General features: G+C 38.3%; 1 protein-coding gene across 13 annotated transcripts in view; it reads left to right on the top strand.

The window, feature by feature from the left end:
- Positions 1–22,028, top strand: part of MLLT10 (MLLT10 histone lysine methyltransferase DOT1L cofactor) — a 301,040-nt gene that overhangs the window by 118,631 nt on the left and 160,381 nt on the right. Inside the window, exon 1 of one of the 13 annotated variants that reach the window (XM_049881872.1) lies at positions 19,488–19,630. The exons of the other annotated variants lie outside the window; for them this stretch is intronic. Within the exon in view, the coding sequence (XP_049737829.1) occupies positions 19,606–19,630 (25 nt within the window). The 5' untranslated portion in view covers positions 19,488–19,605. Of the gene's footprint in view, positions 1–19,487; positions 19,631–22,028 lie in introns of those variants that run through there. 13 annotated transcript variants of the gene reach the window in all.

The raw sequence follows: 22,028 nt of genomic DNA, 5'->3' as shown, positions 1-22,028 counted from the left end.
GGATGCTGTGTGGTTCAAAATTGGAAAAGACATTTGTCAGGATTGTAGCCTTTAAATTTTCTTATTCAGTCTGTATGCTGAACAATAATCTGAGAAGCCAGATGAAGAAGAATATGGCATCAGGATTGGAAGCAGACTCATTAACAACCTGTGATGTGTAGATGATACAACTTTACCTGCCAAAAATGAAGATGACTTGAAGCACTTACTGATGAAGGTTGAAGACTATAGCCTTCTTTGTGGACTCCACCTGAATGTGAAGAAAATGAAAATGCCCACAATAGAACTGATAAACAATATCATGATAAATAGTGAAGAAATTGAAGTTGTCAGTGACTTTGTTTTACTTGAATCAACTGTGGATCAACCAAGGTCCATGGAAGCAGCAGTAAAGAAATCAAATGATGGGTGGTAGCGCATTGGGCAAAAATGTCACTTTGATGACTAAGGGGTGCCTGACCCAAGCAGCCAAGGTCTTTTCAATTGCCTCATATGCACGGGAAAGGTGAATAATGAAAAAGGAAGTCAGAAAAAGAATTGACACATTTGAACTCTGGTGTTGGTGAGGAATGTTGAATATATCGTGGACTGCCAGAAGAATGAACAAATTAGCCTTAGAATAAATACAACCAGAATGTTCTTTAGAAGCGAGGATGTCAAGACTTCAACTTTCTTCCTTAAGACATGTCATCAGGAAAGATCAAACTCAAGAAAAGGACATCGTGTTCGGTAAAGTATAGGATCACCGAAAATGAGGGAAACCCTCAGTGAGATGAATTGATACAATAGCCACGACAATGGACCCATGCATACCAAAGATCATGAAGATTGTGCAGGACCAGGCAGTGTTCTGTTGTTACACATAAGGTTGCAATGAATTGGAGCCAACTCAATGGCACTAACAATAATCAGTGACCATGGGGTATTTCTCCACTTATTCATGTTCTTTGGTGGCTTTGAGGAAAGTTTTCTAATTAACTACATGGAGAGCTTAGGCTTTGAACACTTCTTTTCAGGATGAGTTTATTCAGTATCATGGTTTTAAATAAATTTATGGTATATATTGATGTATCCCGAATATATATCTGCTCTCTGCAGAATTCCAGACTCATTTATATCCAGTTGTATATGCAGCATCACTTTGATTGGTACCTTGAATTGAACATGGACAACTGAACTCCACTTTCTCATCTCACTATCCTTACCCTGCCCATTTGAGTCAGTGGTATCTCCATCTTTCCACTTGTCTACAAATCTATGTGAACTTCCCTCCTGCTAACACTTAATTAATCTTTTAACATTTTCCACCTTTCAGTACAATTTGCTTTAGCCTCTGCTATTCCTTGAGTGTGACAAACATTCTTTAGCATTAGAGCCTTAAGACTTAGTATTCCATTTTCCTAACACAAATTCTTCTAAATATTCCCATGGCTCACATCCTTCAAGTCTCTTCTGAAATAGTACCTTACTAGAGGGGCCTTTCCGGACCAGTCTGTACCATTAGCAGCTTTATCCTATCCCATCTGTAGTACTTCCATTTTTATCATGCTTTATTTTTTTCATGGCACTCTAATAAGTACCTTATGTTTCTGTGTTTGTTCATTGTCTTGTCCTCCCTACATTTCCATTAGAGAACAAGGAATTTGATTTGTTTGTTGCTCTGTTCTCAGCCCCTAGAACCAAACCCAGAAAACCAAACCCACTGCCGTGGAGTCGATTCTGACTCATAGCGACACTATAGGACAGAGTAGAACTGCACCATAGAGTTTCCAAGGAGCTCCTGGCGGATTCAAACTGCTGACCTTTTGGTTAGCAGCTGTAGCACTTAACCACTATGCCACCAGGGTTTCCGTACCTAGAACAGTGACTGGGAAATAGGCACTTATGCAGTACATGCTCATGCCAGTGAAGACATATCAATAATTATACTTTTATGTCTTCTATTCCAGGCCTTACATTTTTCTTCCATTGTTTCTTGACTATGTTTCAATGACACTTTCTTCTACTTCACTCCACTGAAATAAGTTTTTATTAAAATTACCAGTGACTTGCATTTTGGCCATTTTGATGAGGCAGAAACCTAAATGTCATAATACACCCACTTTTGTGTATAAGAAACCTGTATGTGTGCAAATCCCATAGTGAACGCATCTGGGCCAAGAATGAAACATTTCTTAAATTTGAAAAATTATACAATTTTAGGACACAGATGAAAAAGTCAGAATATGTTAACGTAACCAGTACTGATGTCAAGAAATAAGACGCGTCAATACACACGTCTCCTATCTTTTCACTGCAAAGGTAACCACTATGCTGACTTAAAAAAAAAAAAAACTCCTTTTATTGTGATCACTTCCCTACTTTTGTTTATATACTTAACACCTTACTTATCTACTATCTTGTTATCTGTAATTTTACATTTATGCAATAGTAAACAGTCTACTCTCTGTTCTGCACATTAACAATGTCTAATAGTAACAAATGCCAGAGTGCAAGAAGAGAGTAACGCTAACTGTGATGGTTAAGGTTATGTATCAACTTGGCTAGGCCATGATTCTCAGTGGTTTGGCAGTTATGTAATGATGTAATTTGGCAGCTATGTAACGATGCAGTTCGGAAGTTATATAATGATGTGGTCATCCTCCGCTTTGTGATCCATTTTTGCATGATGCCGATTTTCACATAGTGTCCTGGTCTTTGGAACATAGTCGTGTTGATAAGTAAGGATTGGGTGTAGATTTATCATCTATGCATACATCCCTGAAATAATATTTTGGCTTTTTGATCTGTTTCATATTTTTTGTATAGATGAAATAATACACTAATTATTCTTTCATGTCTGGATTTTTTCATTCAGTAGTATTTGCAAAAGAGTCACTTGTGATATGTAAATTCCATTTTATAAAAATATTACAAATTTTCAGTTCTCCTCTTGATGGACATTTAAATTGTTCTTAGGTTTTGATTTTACAAACAATAATGTTGTGGACATTATTGTGCAGGTCTCTTCCCGTGTGCACACACTTGTGTTGCTTATGTACTAAAGAGTAGCATTGCTGGGTCATAGGGAATGTGTATCATCAACTTAAGTAGATAATACCAGACTGTTTTCCAAAGTTGTTGTACAATTTTATATCCATACCAGTAATGGAAGAGATTTTCCATTGCTCTGCATCCTTCCCAACACTTGATATTTTCAGTCTTTTTAATTTTGGGCATTTTGATTGGTTTGTTGGGAGAGCTCATTTTGGTTTTACTTTGCTTTTCCCTGAATATTAATGAGTTTTAATCCCCTTTCTTACACTTATTAACCATTTGGCTATCCTCTCTTTTGAAGGACACTTCTTACTGGATTTTTTTTTTTTATTGATTTGTAAATATTCTTTGTATACTCTGGAAGTAAGCCTTTTTGTCTTTTGCTGCGGTTTATCATTCCACTCAATGATGTATTTTGATGAGCACAGAAGTTTCAAATTTTAAGGCATTCCAAGTATTTTACTTTATGCATAATGTTTTCAAAACTTTTAAAGAAATCTTTTCCTACCCTCAGAGGTCATGAGCCTTTTTTGTTATTATTGGTAACTTCTACTTTGACACTTTGGTAATTTAGAACTTTATTTTTTAATTTTCAAATATTTGGAGGTTTTTATCTTTAAATTATTGACTACTAGGTTAATGTCATTGTGGTTTAGGGGCTAAAATATGGCCAGTTTCTAAAAAAAAGCTTTATATGTGCTTGGAAAAAAATCAATAGCCGTTGAATGTGATGTTCTTCTTTCAGGTAAAATTTGATAATTGCATTGTTAAAATCTTTTGCGTCCTTGCTAATTTGTTGATTGCTTATTGTGTCACTGAGAAACCTATGTTAAAATTTCACACTGTGATTGTATAGTTATCATTTTCTGCTTTGTATGTTTTGATATGTTATTAGGTACATGCACATTTAGAATTATTGTATGTCTTCCTATTGAATAGTTTATCATTATGGAGTTAACCCTTTTTCTCTGGTACTACTTTTTGTTGCAGAGTCTACTTTTGACTGATACTAACACAGCTACTCCAGTTTTATTTTGATTCTTGTTTTCAAATGGTATATCTTTTTTTTTTTCTTTTAGTTTTAGACTTTGTGTATTGTCTTGTTTTAGTTTTGACTGTTACATCAAATAGTTATTTTTTACCCAGGCTGACAGTTTTTGTCTTTTAATTGAAGTATTTATGCCATTGACATTTAGCATATGTATATGTCTGTCTGTCTCTGTATTTTGATCGCTGTCTGTTTTTCCTTCCTGTTCTACATCTTTTTTTCTCTTCATTCTTGTTATCTCTTGGTTTACTTTCTTATCAATCCATTTTGCCCCCTCTGTTAGCTTAACAGAGTTTAATGTTAATATGTCCTTTTATCATCTTTCTGAAACATATGAAACTCTTGGGATATTTTTAATTTATTTGTCTATTTCTGACATATACCTTATTGTTGTCATGTATTTTAGTAGTCTATTAAAAAAATTGTAATGTCTTAGCCAGGATTTGGTGTGAAGGTTATGCTGGTTCATTTTTTAAATTTTTATTGTGCTTTAAGTGAAAGTTTACAAATCAAGTCAGACTCTTATAAAAAATTTATAAATACCTTGCTATATACTCCTAATTGCTCTCCCGCACTGAGACAGCACACTCCTTCCCTCTACTCTCCCTTGTCCATTCAGCCAGCTTCTGACCCCTTTACCCTCTCATCTCCCCTTCAGATAGGGGATGCCAACATAGACTCATGTGTCTACTTGATCCAGAAAGTTTATTCTTCACCAGTATCATTGTCTATCCCATAGTCCAATCCGATCCCTGTCTGAAGAGCTGGCATTGAGAATGGTTCTTGTCTTGGGCTAACAGAATGTCTGGGGACCATGACATCCAGGGTTATTGTAGTCTTAGACCTTTAAATCTGGTCTTTTTATGAGGATTTGGGGTCTGCATCCCACTGCTCTTCTCCCATAGGGGTTCTTTGTTGTGTTCCCTGTCAGGACAGTCATCAGTTGTAGCCGGGCACCATCTAGTTCTTCTGGTTTCAGGCTGACGTTGTCTTTGGTTTATGTGGCCGTTTCTGCCTCTTGGACTCATAATTAGCTTGTGTCTTTGGTGTTCTTCATTCTCCTTTGCTCCAGGTGGGTTGAGACCAATTGATGCCTCTTAGATGGCTGCTTCCTAGTGTTTAAGACCTCAGATGCCACTCTCCAAAGTGGGATGCAGAATGTTTTCTTAATAGATTTTATTATGCCAGTGGACTTAGATGTCCCCTGAAACCATAGTCCCCAAACCCCTGCCCATGCTACACTTCCCTTCGGAGCATTCAGTTTATTCAGGAACCTTCTTTGCTTTTGGTTTAGTCCAGTTGTGCTGACCTCTGCTGTATTGTGTGTTGTCTTTCCCTAAAATAGTTCTTATCTACTATCTAATTAGTGAAAACGCTTCTCCCTCCCTCTCTCCCCCCTCCCCACCTTGTAACCATTAAAGAATATTTCCTTCTCTGTTTAAACTATTTCTCGAGTTCTTATAATAGTAGTGGTCTTATACAATATTTGTCCTTTTGCAGCTAATTTCACTCAGCATAATGCCTTCCAGACTCCTCCATGTAATGAAATGTTTCATAGATTCATCATGGTTCTTTATTGATGCATAATATTCCATTGTGTGAATATACCATAATTTATTCATTCATCTGTTGATGGGCACCTTGGTTGCTTCCATTGTGCTGCAGTGAGCGTGGGTGTGTATTTATCTGTTCGTGTAAAAGCTCTTATTTCTCTAGGATATATTCCAAGGAGTGGGATTGCAGGATCAGATGGTAGTTCTACTTCCAGTTTTTTAAGGAAGCTCCAAATCGATTTCCAAAGTGGTTGTACCATTTGATGTTCCCACCAGCAGTGTATAAGTGTTCCAGTCTCTCCACAACCTCTCCAGCATTTATTATTTTGTGTTTCTTGGGTTAATGCCAGCCTTGGTGAAGTGAGATGGAATCTCATTGTAGTTTGGATTTGCATTTCTATAATGGCTAATGGTGAGCATTTCCTCCTGTATCTGTTAGCTACCTGAATGTCTTCTTCAGTGAAGTGTCTGTTTGTATCCTTTGCCCAGTTTTTAATTGGGTTATTTGTCTTTTTGCAGTTGAGTTTTTGCAGTATCATGTAGATTTTAGAGATCAGGTGCTGATCGGAAATGTCATAGCTAAAAACTTTTTCCCAGTCTGTAGGTAATCTTTTTACTGTTTTGGTGAAGTCTTTGGATGAGCATAGATGTTCAATTTTTAGGAGCTCCCAAGTACCTGGTTTCTCTTCTGCATTGTTAGTAATGTTTTGTATACTGTTTATGTCATGTATTAGGGCTCCTAGCATTGTCCCAATTTTTCTTCCATGATCTTTATCGTTTTAGATTTTATATTTAGGTCTTTGATCCATTTTGAGTTAGTTTTTGTGCATGGAGTGAGGTATGGGTATTGTTTCATTTTTTTGCAGATGGATATCCAGTTATGTCAGCACCATTTGTTAAAGAGACTGACTTTTCCCCATTTAACTGACTTTGGGCCTTTGTCAAATATCAGCTGCTTATAGGTGGATGGATTTATATCTGGATTCTCAATTCTGTTCCATTGGTCTATGTATCTGTTATACCAGTACCAGGCTGTTTTGAGTACTGTGGCAGTATAATAGTTTCTAAAATCAGGTAGAGTGAGGCATCCTACTTTGTTCTTCTTTTTCAGTAATGCTTTACTTATCCGAGGCCTCTTTCCCTTACATATGAGGTTGATGTATGCTGGTTCTTTAAAGTGAAAACTGTGTAAAATTGGTGTTATTTTTACCCCTGAATGTTGGATAGAATTTACTAGTGAAACCCTCTGGTGTTAGTGTGAACCCTTTTTGGGAAGGTGTTTGATAACAGATTTATCTCTTGAAAACTAGATGTAGAATTACTCATATTATCTTCTGTTTCAATTTTGGTGAGCTCTGTTTTTCAAGAAATTTGACCATTTCATCTAGTTGTTGAATTTGTTGGAATAAAGTTGTCCATGGTGGCGATAACCCCATTTTTATTCTTGGTATTGGTGATTTGTGTTCTAACCTTTTTCGCCTCCCTTCAGTAGTCTACCTAGAAGTTTGTCATTTTGACCTGTTCAAAGAATTAGATTCTGGCTTTGTTAATTTATATCTTCCTGTTTTCAGTCTTGTTGATTTTTCCTCTTCATTATTTCGTTCATTCTACTTACTTTGTGTTCATTTTGTTCTTCTCTAGCTTCTTAAGGTGGAATCTTAGGCCTTTGATTTAGATACTCTTTTTTAGTAAAAGAATATAAAGGTGTGAGTTTGCTCTGAGCGCTGCTTTAGCAGCATCCCCAAAATTTTTGCATATTAGTTGTCATTCAGTTCAAAGTATTTTCTGATTGTCTTTGTGGTTTACCCTTTGACCCATAAATTGTTTAAAAGTGTAGTATTATCTGTATGTGTGAGGTTTTCCCAGATGTCTATTTGTGATTGGTTACTAACTTAAATCCATTGTGGTCAGTGAATACTCTGTGGATGGTTTTCATCTTCTTAAGTTTATTGAGACTTATTTTAGGGCCCAGTTTATCATTAGTTTTGGTGAATGCAACATATGCATTTGAAAAGTAGTATGTATTCTGCAGTTGGATGTAGTGTTCTTTAAATGTCAGTTAGATAAAAGGGGTTGATATTGGGGGCGGAGCCAAGATGTCGGAATAGACCGATGCTTCTCACGAGCCCTCTTTACAACAAAGACCTGAAAAAACAAGCGAAACGAGTATATTTGTGACAAGCTGGGAGCCCTGAGCTTCAACGGAAGCTTAGAAAACGAACTGAGAGGCAGGGGAAGGAAGAGACGGTTCAGAAGTGGAAAGAAGTTACCAGACCTGAATCACGGGGAGCCCCCAGGCACCATTCCCGGAGCCGCGGCAACAGGCTGGTACTAGCATTCGGCCACAGTTTCCTGAGGGAGAAGAGCCAGCCACACAGCCTGCTCACACCTCTGGAACCTGAGGAGAACGGCGCTCTCGACAAAAGCTAAGTACTTGCGTGTATTTTACTGCGCCCCCCCACCCCCAAGCCAGCTTACGCGGCTGAATCCCTGGGCCTGAGATACGCCCTGTTGAGCATCTAGAGCCATCCTCCTGGCCTTGGGGAAGGAAAAAATTTGCAACTGGGGGGGAAAAGATAATTTGCTAGCTCCATTAACCAGGGGAGCTCAGGACAGAAGCGGCTCCTGACCAGGCATAAACCGTCCATGGACCTTGAGCACCTTTCCCTTCTGCATAGACCCATGTGGGCCTATTTCGGGAGAATAGGCCCTTGTTGGCAAACTCCAACCATTTCAGCTGTGCGGTGGAGAGGTGGGTGTTTGACATTTGCCATTGCTTTGCCTATTAAACAAGGTCCTCACCTGCCCACATAGGGACCTACGGACTGGTTGCTCCATTCAGGTCATCCAGCCACCCACGACAGGGGTCCAAAGATAACTGGTACATCCCAGTCCTTACAACCAAAAACTTTGGGTGCCCATGGTCCGTCTGCAGAACCCACCCACCAGCACGCTCTAGGGAACAGGGAGATGCTTTCCTCAGAGACACCTTGGGGACGGTTTTCAGCTCCCTGCCTTGTTCAGAGCATGACCCCCTGCTGCAATCAGATACTGGTACATACGCCAATCACCCCTGCCCCTCTGAGACTGTACGACAGAGCCTGCACCACGCACTTGATGATCAGCTACCTGGAAACCTGAGCTGAATTCATACAAGAAAACTGAATGGACTCCTAGACTGATATGCCTGATAACAGCTCTAGGCATCTGGGGACAGGACATCAGAGCTCCAAAGGCGAAAATAATCATGCTAGCTCACTCAAGCAACCCATAGGGGTATACCAAAACAAAACAAAGCAAGCAGCTATGACACAGTAAGGAACCATAAACTAATACAATAACTTATAGATGGCATGGAGACAACAGTCAATATCAAGTCACATAAAGAAACAGACCATGATCACCTCAACAGGCTCTCAAAACAGAGGTTCCAGGGATCTTCTAGATGAAAGTGCCTTCCTGGAATTACCAGATGCAGAATACAAAAGTTTAATATACAGAACTCTTCAAGACATCAGGAAGGAAATGAGGCAATACGCAGAACAAGCCAAGGAACACACAGATAAAGCAACTGAAGAAATCAGAAAGATTATTCAGGAACATAATGAAAAGTTTAATAAGCTGGAAAAATCCATAGACAGGCAGCAATCTGAAATTCAGAAGATAAACAATAAAATTATAGAATTAGACAACTCAATAGAAAGTTAGAGGAGCAGAATTGAGCAACTAGAAGCTAGAATTCCTGAACTCGAAGATAAATCACTTGGCACTAATATATTTGAAGAAAAATCAGGTAAAAGAATTAAAAAAAAATGAAGAAACCTTAAGAATCATATGGGACTCTATCAACAGAAATAACCTACGAGCGATCGGAGTACCAGAACAGGGAAGGATAACAGAAAATACAGAGAGAATTGTTGAAGATTTGTTGGCAGAAAACTTCCCTGATATTGTGAAAGATGAGAAGATATCTATCCAGGGTGCTCATCGAACTCCACATAAGGTAGATCTTAAAAGAAAGTCACCAAAACATAATCAAACTTGCCAAAACCAAAGATAAAGAGAGACTCATGAGAGAGCGAGGCATAAATGAAAAGTCACCTACAAAGGAGATCCAGTAAGAATAAGCTCAGACTACTCGGCAGAAACCATGCAGGCAAGAAGGCAATGAGATGACATATTTAAAGAACTGCAGGAAAAAAATTGCCTACCAGGAATCATATATCCATCAGAACTATCTCTTAAATATGAAGGTGAAATTAAGACATTTCCAGACAAACGCAAGTTGAGGGAATTTGTAAAAACCAAACCAAAACTACAGCAAATATTAAAGGGAGTTCTTTGTTTAGAAAATCAATAATATCAGGTATCAACCCAAGACTAGAACACTGGGCAGAGCAACCAGAAGGCAACCCAGACAGGGGGAAACAAAACAAAACAAAACAAAAAACAAAAAGCTCAAAACAGGGTAACAGCGATGTTATTAAATAAAAGAAGACAACATTAAAATAATAAAGCGGGCCTAAGAAATGTAATCGTACACCTTCCATACGGAGAGGAAGATAAAGCGATACAAAGAAATAAAACTTAGTTTTAAGTTTAGAAAAATAGGGGTAAATAATAAGGTAACCACAAAAGAGACAAACTATCCTACTCATCAAAATAAAATACGAGAAAAAAATAGAGACTCAGCAGAAAACAAATCAACAACAACAAATATGGGGAAAGGACAATATATAATCTACTCAGCACATAAAATTAAGTGGGAAAAAGAAACTGTCAACAACACCCAAAAAAGACATCAGAACGATAGCACTAAATTCATACCTATTCATAATTACGCTGAATGTAAATGGACTAAATGCACCAATAAAGAGACAGAGAGTGGCAGAATGGTTTAAAAAACAAGATCTGTCTATATGCTGCCTACAAGAGACACACCTTAGACTTAGAGACAGAAACAAACTAAAACAAAAGTGGTTGATGTCGTTGTTGAGCTCTTATATAACTTTACTGACTTTTGTCTAGATGATGAATAAGTTGCTGAGAATGATGTGTTGGTTGGAGCACTGTTATTTCTTCCTTCAATTCTGTAAATTTTTGCTTTATGTCTTATTTGGTGTGGTCACATTTCTAATTGTCATGCCTTTCTGTTGAATTGTCCCCCTTTGTGGCAGTGAAATGTCCCCTTTTTTCCATGGTGCTATTCTGTCGTGTAACATATATCTGATGTCAAAATAACCATTCCACCTTATTATCTTTGCGTAATACATCTTTTTCCATCCATTTGCCTTCAGGCTATCTGTGTCTTCATATTTACCTAAGAATGTCTCTTATAGGCAGCATATAGTAGGATTTTTGTTTTATTAAATCTACTCTGTCCATCTCAATTTCTGCCCTTTAATTTGGGTGTATAAACCATTAACATTTAATATAATTAAAGATATGGTTGGCTTGAAATCTGTTATTTTTAAAATTTGTGTTCTGTTCTCTTTTAAAAAATTTAAAACAACTTTATTGAAATTTGATTGACATACAGTAAGCTGCACATATATAAATTGTACAGTTTGATATATGTGTATACAGATGAAACTATCATCACAAGATTATGAACATAATAATCACACCAAAAACTTTACTCGTAACTTTTGGAGCTTTATCCTTAGCACCCTTTGCAGTCCCCCTCCCTGTTTCAGGCACCCATTGATCTGCTTTCTGTCCCTATAGATGAGTGTGCTTTTTTTCAAGTTTTATGTAAATGAAATCTTGCAGCATATATTATTTTTGTCTGGCTTATTGCATTCGGAAAGCATATATGTATATACATATACACACATGTATATATTTTTTATTGTACTTTAGGTTGAAGGTTTACAGAACAAACTAGTTTCTCATTAAACAGTTAATACACATATTGTTTTATGACATTGGTTAACAATCCTATGATACGTCAACGTTCTCCCTTCTGGACCTTGGTTCCCTATTACCAGCTTTCCTGTGCCCTCTTCACTTCTAATCCTTGCTTCTGGGCTCTTGTGCCTCTTTAGTTGTATTTGGTTTTATGGACCTGTCTAATCTTTGGTTGAGGGGTCAGAAAACATATTTTGAGATTCATCCTTTTTGTTGCATGTGTCAATAGTTCATTGTTTTTATAATTGCTGACTAGTATTCTAGTAAACCAGAATGCTCCTTAGAAGCAAGGATGGTGAGACTACGTCTTACATACTTTGGATATGTTGTCAGGAGGGATCAGTCCCTGGAGAAGGGCATCGTGCTTGGTAAAGTACAGGGTCAGCAGAAAAGAGGAAGACCCTCAATGAAACGGATTGACGTATAGTGGCTGCAGCAATGGGCTCTCAGGTATAACAGTGATCGTAAGGATGGTGCAGGACCGGGCAGTGTTTCGTTCTGTTGTGCATAGGGTCGCTGTGAGTTGGAACCTACTCGATGGCACCTAACGACAAAAACAACAGTATTCCTTTAGAGCCCTGGTGGAGCAGTGGTTAAGAGCTATGGCTGTTAACCAGAAGGTCAGCAGTTCGAATCCACCCGCTATCCCATGGAAATCATAAGTGGCAGTTCTGCTTTGTCCTATAGGGTCGCTATGGATCAGAATTGACCAAATAGCAGTGAGTTTGGTTTTTTGTTTTGGTTAGTATTCCTTTGTTTGGTTATAACACAGTTTATCTGTTTACCTGTTGATTGTCAATTGCATTGTTTCAAATTTTTGATTTTCATAAATATAGCTACTGTTAACATTTGAATACATGTCTTTTATAACCACAGGCTTTAAATTCTCCTGGGTAATGCCTGGGAATGCAATGGGTAGGTAATGTGCCGACTGTATGTTTAGTTTTTTAATAACCTGCCAAACTATTTTCTAAAGTGATTGTAACATTTTTGGATCCTACAAGCAGCATACGAGAGTTCCACTTGTTCTATATCTTCTTCAACACTTGGTGTGATCAGTCTTTTTTGTTTTAGCCATTCTAATAGGTGTATAAGGAGCCCTGGTGGCTCAGTGGGTAAAGCAATTGACTGCTAACTGAAAGGTCAGCAGTTCGAAACCCAGCAGTTCCACTGGAGAAAGATGTGGCAGTCTGCACCTGTAGAGATTTACAGCCTTGGAAACCCTATGGGGTTGTTATGAGTCGAAATCAACTCCATGGCAGTAGGTTTGAGTTTGGTTAATAGGTGTATAGTGCCATCTCACTGTGGTTTTAATTTGCATTTCCTCAGTGACTAATGATTTTGAACATCTTTTCATGTATTATTTGCCACCCATGTATCTTCTTTGGTGAAGTATCTGTTCAAGTCTTTTGCCTATTTTAAGAACTAGGATTGTTTGTTTTCTTCTTGTTGAACCTTTAAATAACAGCTTTACTGATATACCATAAACTGACCTATTTAAGGCATAAAATTCAGTGGTTTTTAGCATGCAGAGTTGTGCAACCATCACAACAGTTAATTTTAGAACATTTTCATCACATCAGAAAGAAACTCTGTATTCATTAGCGGTCACTCCCCATCCCTTCTCAACTTTTCCAACACCATGGATGCACTAATCTATTCTGTTTTTATTGATTTGCCTATTCTGGACATTTCATGTAAATGGAATCATACAATATGTGATCTTTTGAGACTGACTTCTTTCACTAAGTGTACTGTTTTCAGGGTGCCTTCATGTCGTAGCATGTGTTGGTACGACATGTGCCGCTTAACGTCTGCAATACATTCTGTGAAATAGGACATTATGCAGTTTGGATGTTGCGTGAATGCTATATTATATATAGGCAGTCCCCAGTTATGACCTCAGTGCTGCTGGCTGTTCTACCCAGCTGAGGAGTAGGAGCAGCCCTGCTCAGGAGCTCCTGCCACCTGCCTGCCCACTGGACAAAGCCCTAGAGCTGTATCCACTAGATACAGCAGATCAGCTTTGCCGAGTGTGTGGCTGCAGGCCTGGCAGGGGCTGCACTGGCAGCTGGAATGGGATTTTGTGCACATTGGGCACAGGGTGGGGAGTGCATGGTGGGCATAGAGAGGTGGCTGTGGAAACTGGCAGGGAGCAGGTTTGCAGGTGCTGGGAGCGTAGCTGGCGGTGGCAACCCTGGCTGCTTCCCCTTGTTAGTGCGACTGCTTCTTGATCATGTACAGCCGCCACACTGCCCAGAGCTGGGAGCCCATGACCACCCCAGGCCCGTCTGGCGCCCCCATCAGCGAAGCCATGGCAGGTGGTGCCCTGTGCCAAGAGTGAACAGCTGCAGGGCTGCTGGGCAGGTGAATGAAGCCAGCAGGAGGGGAGGGAAGGGAAGGTGCTGTGAGGACTGAGATGCACCCTGGAGCCCTGCTGCTGTTAACTCTGGGGGTTGGGATCTTTAAAACCATTAGGGGGAAATAATAAACAAAAGGAGAGCTGCTTTCCCTTAAAAAAGAAAAAAACTGGTGGAACCACAGATACGTGCGGTTGGACGTTGCAGGAGTGGACATTGTGTAGCGCATTCCTACTTATTTATTTATGTTTTTTATTGCTGAACAGTATTCAATTGTATGGATATACTTTTTGTTTTTTTTAAATACAATATTTATCATTGAGGTCGATTTGCTTTTTGGTTATTATGAATAATTCTGCTGTGAACATTTGTATACCAGTTTTTGTGTGGGAATGTTTTTATTTCTCTTGATTTTATACTAGGAGTAGAGTTCCTAGGCCACTTGGTAACTCTCTCTTAACTTTTTGAGAAACTACCAGACTGTTTTTCAATGTGGTTGCACTTTGTATTTACATCGACAGGGTATAAAGGTTTCACACGTGTAGTTAAAAATCCTTACAGTAGTATACTTCCATTTCTCTTTTTGTGGTCTTTATGGCAATAGTTGTTATGCATTTATCTTTTATGTATGTTATAAACCCCACAATGAATTGTCATTATGTTTTGTAAACACTTGTTTAAATATTACCTGATAATGTGGGCATTTTTATATCTTCCATGTCTTAGAACTTTTGAACGTATGGAATGCAGCTATCATAACTGTTTTAATATCTTTCTTGGCTAATTCTAATATTTATACCAGTTTTGGGTTGCTTTTGATTGATTATTCTTATAATGGGTTGTGTTTTGTTGGCTCTTTTCATACATGTAATCTTTGATTGGATTTCAGGCATTGTGAATTTTGCCATTTTGGGTGCTAGAGATGTGTGTGTATAGATACATTTTTCAAAAATTTTGTACAAAATCGAGATGAAATTTACATAACATAAAAGTAACCATTTTTAAGTGAACAATTCAGTGTTATATAAAACATTTACAGTTTTGTTCAACTATCACCTCTGTTTAGTTCTAAAACATTTTCATCATCCATGAAGTAAACCTCATGCTCATTTAAATGATTGCTCCTCATTTGCCATACCCTCAGTCCCTGGTGCCATCTATTTGAGTTCTGTCTTTATGTATTTACCTGTTATTCTTTGTAAATAAAATCATACACATATGTTGAGGTGTAATCCATACTGAAGCCTGTATAGTCTTTGATATTCATCAGTCAATATATCAAGTCCTCTTCACTTTCAAGAAGCAAGGTTGTGTCATCTGCATATCAAAGGTTGTTAATGATTTTTCCTCCAATCCTGACGTCCTGTGCTGCTTCATATAGTCCATCTTCTTGGATTATTTGCTTAGCATACAGATGGTATGGTAAAAGGATACAACTCTAGCACATACCAGTCCTGATTTTAAACCACACAGTATTCCCTTGCTTTGTTTGAACGACTGTCTCTTAGTTTCGCTTGAGGACAATTAAGTGTTCTGGAATTCCCATCCTTCGCAATGCTGTCCTTAATTCGCTGTGATCCACACAGTCAAATGCTTTTGCATAGTCATTAAAATACAGGGTAACATCTTTCTGATATTCTCTGCTTTCAGCCAGGATCCATCTGATATCAGCAATGATATCCCTTGTTCCACTTCCTCTTCTGAATCTGGCTTGAATTTCTGGCAGTTACCTGTCGATGGAGGGCTGCAGTCACTTTTGAATTAATCTTCAGCATAATTTCACTTGCGTGTGATATTAATGATATTGTTCAATAATTTTTGCATTCCATTGGATCACCTTTCTTTGGAATAGACGTATGTATGAATCTCTTCCAGTCATTTGGCCAGGTAGCTATTGTCCAAGTTTCTTGGCATAGATGAGTGAATGTTTCCTGTGTTGCATCCGTTTATTGAAACATCTCAGTTGCTATTCCATCGGTTTCTGGAGCCTTGTTTTTTGCCAGTGCCTTCAGTACATCTTGGACTTCTCCAGTACCATCGGTTCTTGATCATATATATGCTACCTCCTGAAATGGTTGAACGTTGACCAGTTCTTTTTGGTACAGTTACTCTGTTTTCCTTCCATCTTCTTGTGATGTTTCCTGCATTGTTAAATATTTTGCCCATAGAATCCATCAATATTGCAACTTGAAGCTTGACTTTTTTCTTGAGTTCTTTCAGCTTAAGAAATGTCGAGCATGTTCTTCCCTTTTGGTTTTTTAACTCCAGGTCTTCGCACATTTCATTATAATACTTTACTTTGCCTTCTGGAGCCACCCTTTGAAATTTTCTATTCAGCTCTTTTACTTTTATCATTTCTTCCATTCGCTTTAGCTACTCTATGTTCAGGAGCAAGTTTCAGAGTCTTTTTTGACATCCATTTTGGTCTTTTTTTTTTTTTTTTTCTTTCTTTCTGTCTTTTGCTTCATGTATGATGTCCTTGATGTCATCTTACAACTTGTCTGGTCTTGGATTATTAGTGTTGAATGTGTCAAATCTGTTCTTGAGATGGTCTCTAAATTCAGGTGGGATATTCTCAAGATTGTGATTTGGTCTTGTGGAGTTTTAATTTTCTTCAGTTTCAACTTGAAGTTGCATATGAGCAATTGATGGTCTGTTCTGCAGTCGGCCCCCTGGCCTTGCTCTGAATGATGATATTAGCTTCTCCATCATCACTCTCCATAGATGTAGTTGATTTGATTCCTGTGTATTCCATCAGGTGAGGTCCACGTGTATAGTCACCATGTATGTTGTTGAAAAAAGGTATTTGCAATGAATATGTTGTTGGTCTTGCAAAATTCTGTCATGTGATCTCCTGCGCTGTATTTTCTAACTACTGAAGCGTTCACATTCCAATCACCAGTAATTATCAGTGCATCTTGGTTGCATATTTGATCAATTTCAGACTGCAGAAGTTGGAAAAAATCTTCAATTTTTTCTTCTTTGGTGCTAGTGGTTGGTGTGTAAATTGAATAATAGTCTTATTAAGTGGTCTTCCTTGTAGGTGCATGGATATTGCCCTATCACTGACAATGTTGTACTTGAGAATAAATCTTGAAATGTTCTTTTTGATGATGAATGCAACATCCATTCCTTTTCAGTTTGTCATTCCTGGCATAGCAGACCATATGATGCCTGATTGTCAAAATGGCCAGTAATGCTGTATATCGGTTCGGTAATGCCTAGGAGATCGACCTTCATGCATTCCATTTAATTTTTTTATCTGACTTTTTTTTTGTGCTTTAGTTGTATGTTTACAGAGCAAGTTTCTTATTAAACAATTAATACACATATTGTTTTGTGACATTAGTTGCCAACCCCACGACGTATCAGCATTCTCGCCTTCTCAACCTTGGGTTCCCCATAACCAGCTTTCCTGTCCCCTTCTGCCTTCTCATCTTTGCCCCTGGGCTGGTGTGCCCATTTATCCTTGTTTGTTTTATGGGCCTGTCTAATCTTTGGCTGAAGGGTAACCCTCAGGAGTTGACTTCAGTATTGAGTAAAAAGGGTGTCTGGGGGCCATATTCTTGGGGTTTCCCCAGTCTTTGTCAGACTAGTAAGTCTGGTCTTTTTTTTCTGAGTTAAAATTTTGCTCTGTATTTTTCTCCAGCTCTGTCTGGGACCCTCTAATTTGATCCCTATCAGAACAGTTGGTGGTAATATCCAGGCATCATCTAGTTGTGCTGAATTCAGCCTGGTAGAGGCTGTGGTACTTATGGTCCGTTAGTCCTTTGGACTAATCTTGCCCTTGTGTATTTAGTTTTCTTCATTCCCCCTTGCTCCAGATGTGGTGGAACCAGTGAAATAGATGGCCACTCACAAGCTTTTAAGACTCCAGACGCTACTCACCAAAGTAAAATTTAGAACATTTTCTTTATAAACTGTGTTATGCCAGTTGAGCTAGATGTCCCCTGAGACCATGGACCCCAGCCCTCAGCCCAATAAGTAATTCAGTCCCTCTGGAGTTTGGATGTGCGTATGAAACTCCCATGACCTTGGCTTGGTCATATTCTGCTAACATCCCCAGTATTGTATACTGTCTTATTCTTAAATTTATAATTCCCAGCGTGGTAGACCATATATATGGTTGTCTAATTCAAAATGGCCAATACTAGGATATCGATCTTTATGCATTCTGTATCATTTTTGACGACTTCCAATTTTCTTAGATTGATATTTTGTACATTCCACTTTCCGATTATTAATGAATATTTTCAGCTTTGCAGGCTTTCTTATTTTGAATTTTGCCATTTCAGCAAATGAAAGTCCTGAAACCTTTACTCCATCCATGTCATTGAGGTCGTCGATTCTACTTCATGAAGGCAGCTCTTCGCCATTCGTATTCTGAGTGCCTTCTAACCTTAGGGGCTCATCTTCTAGCACTATATCAGTGTTCTGCTGCTATTCATAAGGTTTGCACTGGCTAATTCTTAGAAGTAGATGGCTAGGTACTTTTTTCTAGTCTCTCTTAGTCTTGAAGCTTTGTGAAACCTGTCCACCATGGGTGACCTTGCTGGTATTTGAAATACTGTTGGCGTAGCTGCCAGCATCACAGCAAGACACAAGGCACCCCAGTACAACAAACTGATTTATAAATAGTGGAGTCCTGGGTGCGCAGTGATGAAATGCTCAGCTGCTAACTGAAAGTTTGGTGGTTCGAACCTACCAACTGCTCCCAGGGAGAAAGATGTGGCAGCCTGCGTCTGTAAAGATTACAGCCTCCGAAACCCATGGGCAAGTTCTACCCTGTCCGGTAGGGTCAGTAGGAGAATCTACTGGATGGCGAAAGGCAGTAAACATTATATATATCTCTATTCTGCACATCTCTGTCTTCTGATTGAAGAGTTTAATCTATTCACATTGAATGGAATTATTGATAAAGAAGTATTCACTTCTGCTACGTTAGTATTTGTTTTCTGTATTTTTTTGTTTATTGAGGATGTTAATTTTTGTTTATTTTTTCCTCCACTTCTTTCGAGTTTGATTTTTTTTGTAGAGTGCTGTCTTGATTCCCTTCTCATTTTCTTTCGTGTATATATTTAAGTATTTTCTTTGGGGTTTTAAGAATGATGTGGCGGTGGTTTCTGACCTCATCTAACTTCATAAGGTGGAAGGAGAATCACAATCAGCAGCCCAAGGCTGATTCTTATGAGGCAAAGGTCAGACTTGCCTTCTCTATCTGCCTTTTTTAGCAATTCTGATACCAGTCATCCCTCCCATGGCACTATGTACTCCTCTGCCGGGTTTGATAGTTCATTGCAGTGGTCACACAGAACTCACAGACAATACTCACATTTATGGGGTTTATTAGGGACGTTACAGGTTACAGTTCACGTTCAGGAACTCTGAGGATACGGTTCTTCCCTCAGGACAGCTTCTTCTCAGCTGTGCCCGCAGGCACACCACTCTGGCCCTCAGCTTCTACCCTGCTCGAGCAAGTGTTACAAACCTCTTTTAGCTCTGCGGGTAAGTGCCCAAAGGCACTCTGCTCCCTGTCTTCAGTGTTACAGTGCTCTTTCTCTCTTGGTCTCCTTGTTTCAGGAGTTTCTCAGCGCAGGGATCCCGGGTCCAAAGGACGTGCTCTGCTCTTGGCTTCTCTTCCTTGGTGGTGGTGAGATCATCTTCCCGCTTGTGGGATGACTCATTTTAAGCCTACTGGATGGCAAAACTGACTAAGCCCCTCGGTGAGCTACAATTTATTTATTTGCGCAGTCCCACCCTATCACTTGTGGGGAGTTACAAGACCATGGCAAGAAAAGCCACACAAAAGCTATCCATCGCACCATGATGATTTCCCTGGTGATGGTATTAACATCCTAAATTTATAACAGCCTACTATGAATGGATACCAACTAAGCTTCAATATTGGTAATATGGATACCAACTAAGCTTCAATATTATACAAAAAACTGTACTACTATACTGCTGTACCCCTGGATGGACTTGTTTACACCTTTTGGGTATTGTGAATAATACTGCTATGAACATTCACTTGTATGTCTTCTTGTGTCCTTGTTTTAATTTTTTTTTTTGTATAAACCTTGGGGTGGAATTGTGGGGTTAAATTGAACAGATATTGGCTGTATAAAAAGTTAAATTCCCTATTTAACTTTGATTTTATATAGCCAATATCTGTTACACACAATTATTGTTTTTCATTTTTTTTCTTCATCTTTGGTTTTATTCCTGGGATAATTTTTTTTTTTACCTGAGGGACATACTTTCGTGTACTCTTTAATAGGAACCTCATTAAGGATATTTCTTTCTTTTGTTTGCCCAGTTGTTCCTAGAGCTTGCCTTTGGATTATTTTAAAGATCTTAATCTATTTCCTTAGCTTTGTGTAGTCTACTAACATGTCTAGGTGTGGATTTATGTTTATTTCTCCTGGTGTTTATAGTATTTCTTTATTCTTCATTTTTTTGTCTTTCATCAGTTCTGGAAAGTTTTTAGGTATTATTAGTTCAAATATTTGTTTTGTGCCGTTTTCTCTCTCATATTCCTCTGGGACTCCAATTACGTGCATGTTAGACCTATTTACTGTATTCTTCATGTGTCCTGTCTCTTTTTTTAATTTTTCATTTCTTTGTCTTTTGTTTTACAGTCTGGGTATATTCTTCTGACCTGTTTTGCAGCTTGTTAGTTACCTTTTAGTTCATGCTAACCCATTGCTAATCTCACTCATTGATTTCTTAATTTCATTTTCTCAGTTCTGGAATTTTTGTTTGACTTATTAGTATAGTTTCCAGTTCTTTGCAGAAAATTTCAATTTTCTGTGTATTTGAATATAATTAGCATAGTAATTTTACTGTCTATATTTGTTATCTTCAAGGAATCCTGGTGGCTCAGTGGTTAAGCACTCAGTTGCTAACCAAAAGGTTGGTAGTTCAAACTCACTCAGTTGTTGTGCAGGAGAAAGACCCTAATCATCTCTGTTCCCATAAAGATTACAGCCTAGAAAACCCTATAGGGCAGTTCTACTGTGTCACATGGGGTTGCTATGAGTCAGAATCAACTTGATGGCATCCAGCAACATTTGATAACTCCAACATAGCAATATACAGAACTGTTTTGGTTTTCTTATTTTTGCTGGTTTTCATTCATGTTGTCTTGTTCCTCGTGTGCTTGATATTTTTTATTGTGCTGAAAGTTATTTCAAATTGTAGAAATGATTTGTAGCTCAAGGTAGTACTGTTACTCTCCAGAGAGGATGTGTATTTGCTTCTGACCGTTGCCTAAGGACACTTGTAGTTTAGGATCCCCTTAGTCACCTTTCAGATGAAACAGTCAAAGCCCAGGTGCCATCTCTTTTGAAACTGATGAGGGCCTGTGTATGTTTTTAGTTTACTCTGAATCTTAATCTTACAGCCTTTTGGTGTTACAGTTTAAAGGGGGCGGGAGAGGTGGATTGGATAGGGAGATGAGTTTTCCTTCTTCTTTGATTGCTTATGGATTCCCATATCTGTACCACTAGCCTTCTGAGGCTGTCAGAAGCACCTTTCACCCTCATAGCTGCATCCTCTAGAATGGGCAGATGTCCACTGTACAAAAGGGGCTGAAAACTGTACCTGCTTACCTGGACTTCCATCCTTTTCCAGTTTGGGCCCGGTAGTTCTTCATTACCACGTCCCCTCTTTGATACCTTCAGTCACATTTTACAAATTAAAAGAAGTAATAAAATTAATTTTAATTCTTAAATGATTTTAAGTAAAAAAATTCAAATTGTAATATAATATTAAAACTTGTTTAAAATGTTAACATAAAAGTAAAAATTAGAAATTTGGTATTGACTTTTAAGTGTGTTAAGAGTAAAGTATTCAAACCTAAGTATTAAACTATATTTTATAGGTTCTCAGAAGTAGTTGGTTTGAATTATTTAGTCTGGTATTAAATAAGAACAGTGAGTCCTGGCATTTGAATTTAAAAGTATTTCCCTTTATCTATGCTACTGTGTGTAATAATTGGAGAGATTATGAAGAAGTCTTTATCAGTAGTGGTTTGACTCTTCTGATGCAGTAGAAGTAAAAGTCAGTTATGGGAATTTGATACTTCCTTTGTTGTGCATTTACTTAAATAGGCATTTA

Source organism: Elephas maximus, chromosome 4 (assembly GCF_024166365.1).
Source record: "Elephas maximus indicus isolate mEleMax1 chromosome 4, mEleMax1 primary haplotype, whole genome shotgun sequence".
In the NCBI taxonomy this organism is placed as follows: Eukaryota; Metazoa; Chordata; class Mammalia; order Proboscidea; family Elephantidae; genus Elephas; species Elephas maximus.
This window is presented reverse-complemented; position numbering and strand designations above follow the sequence as displayed.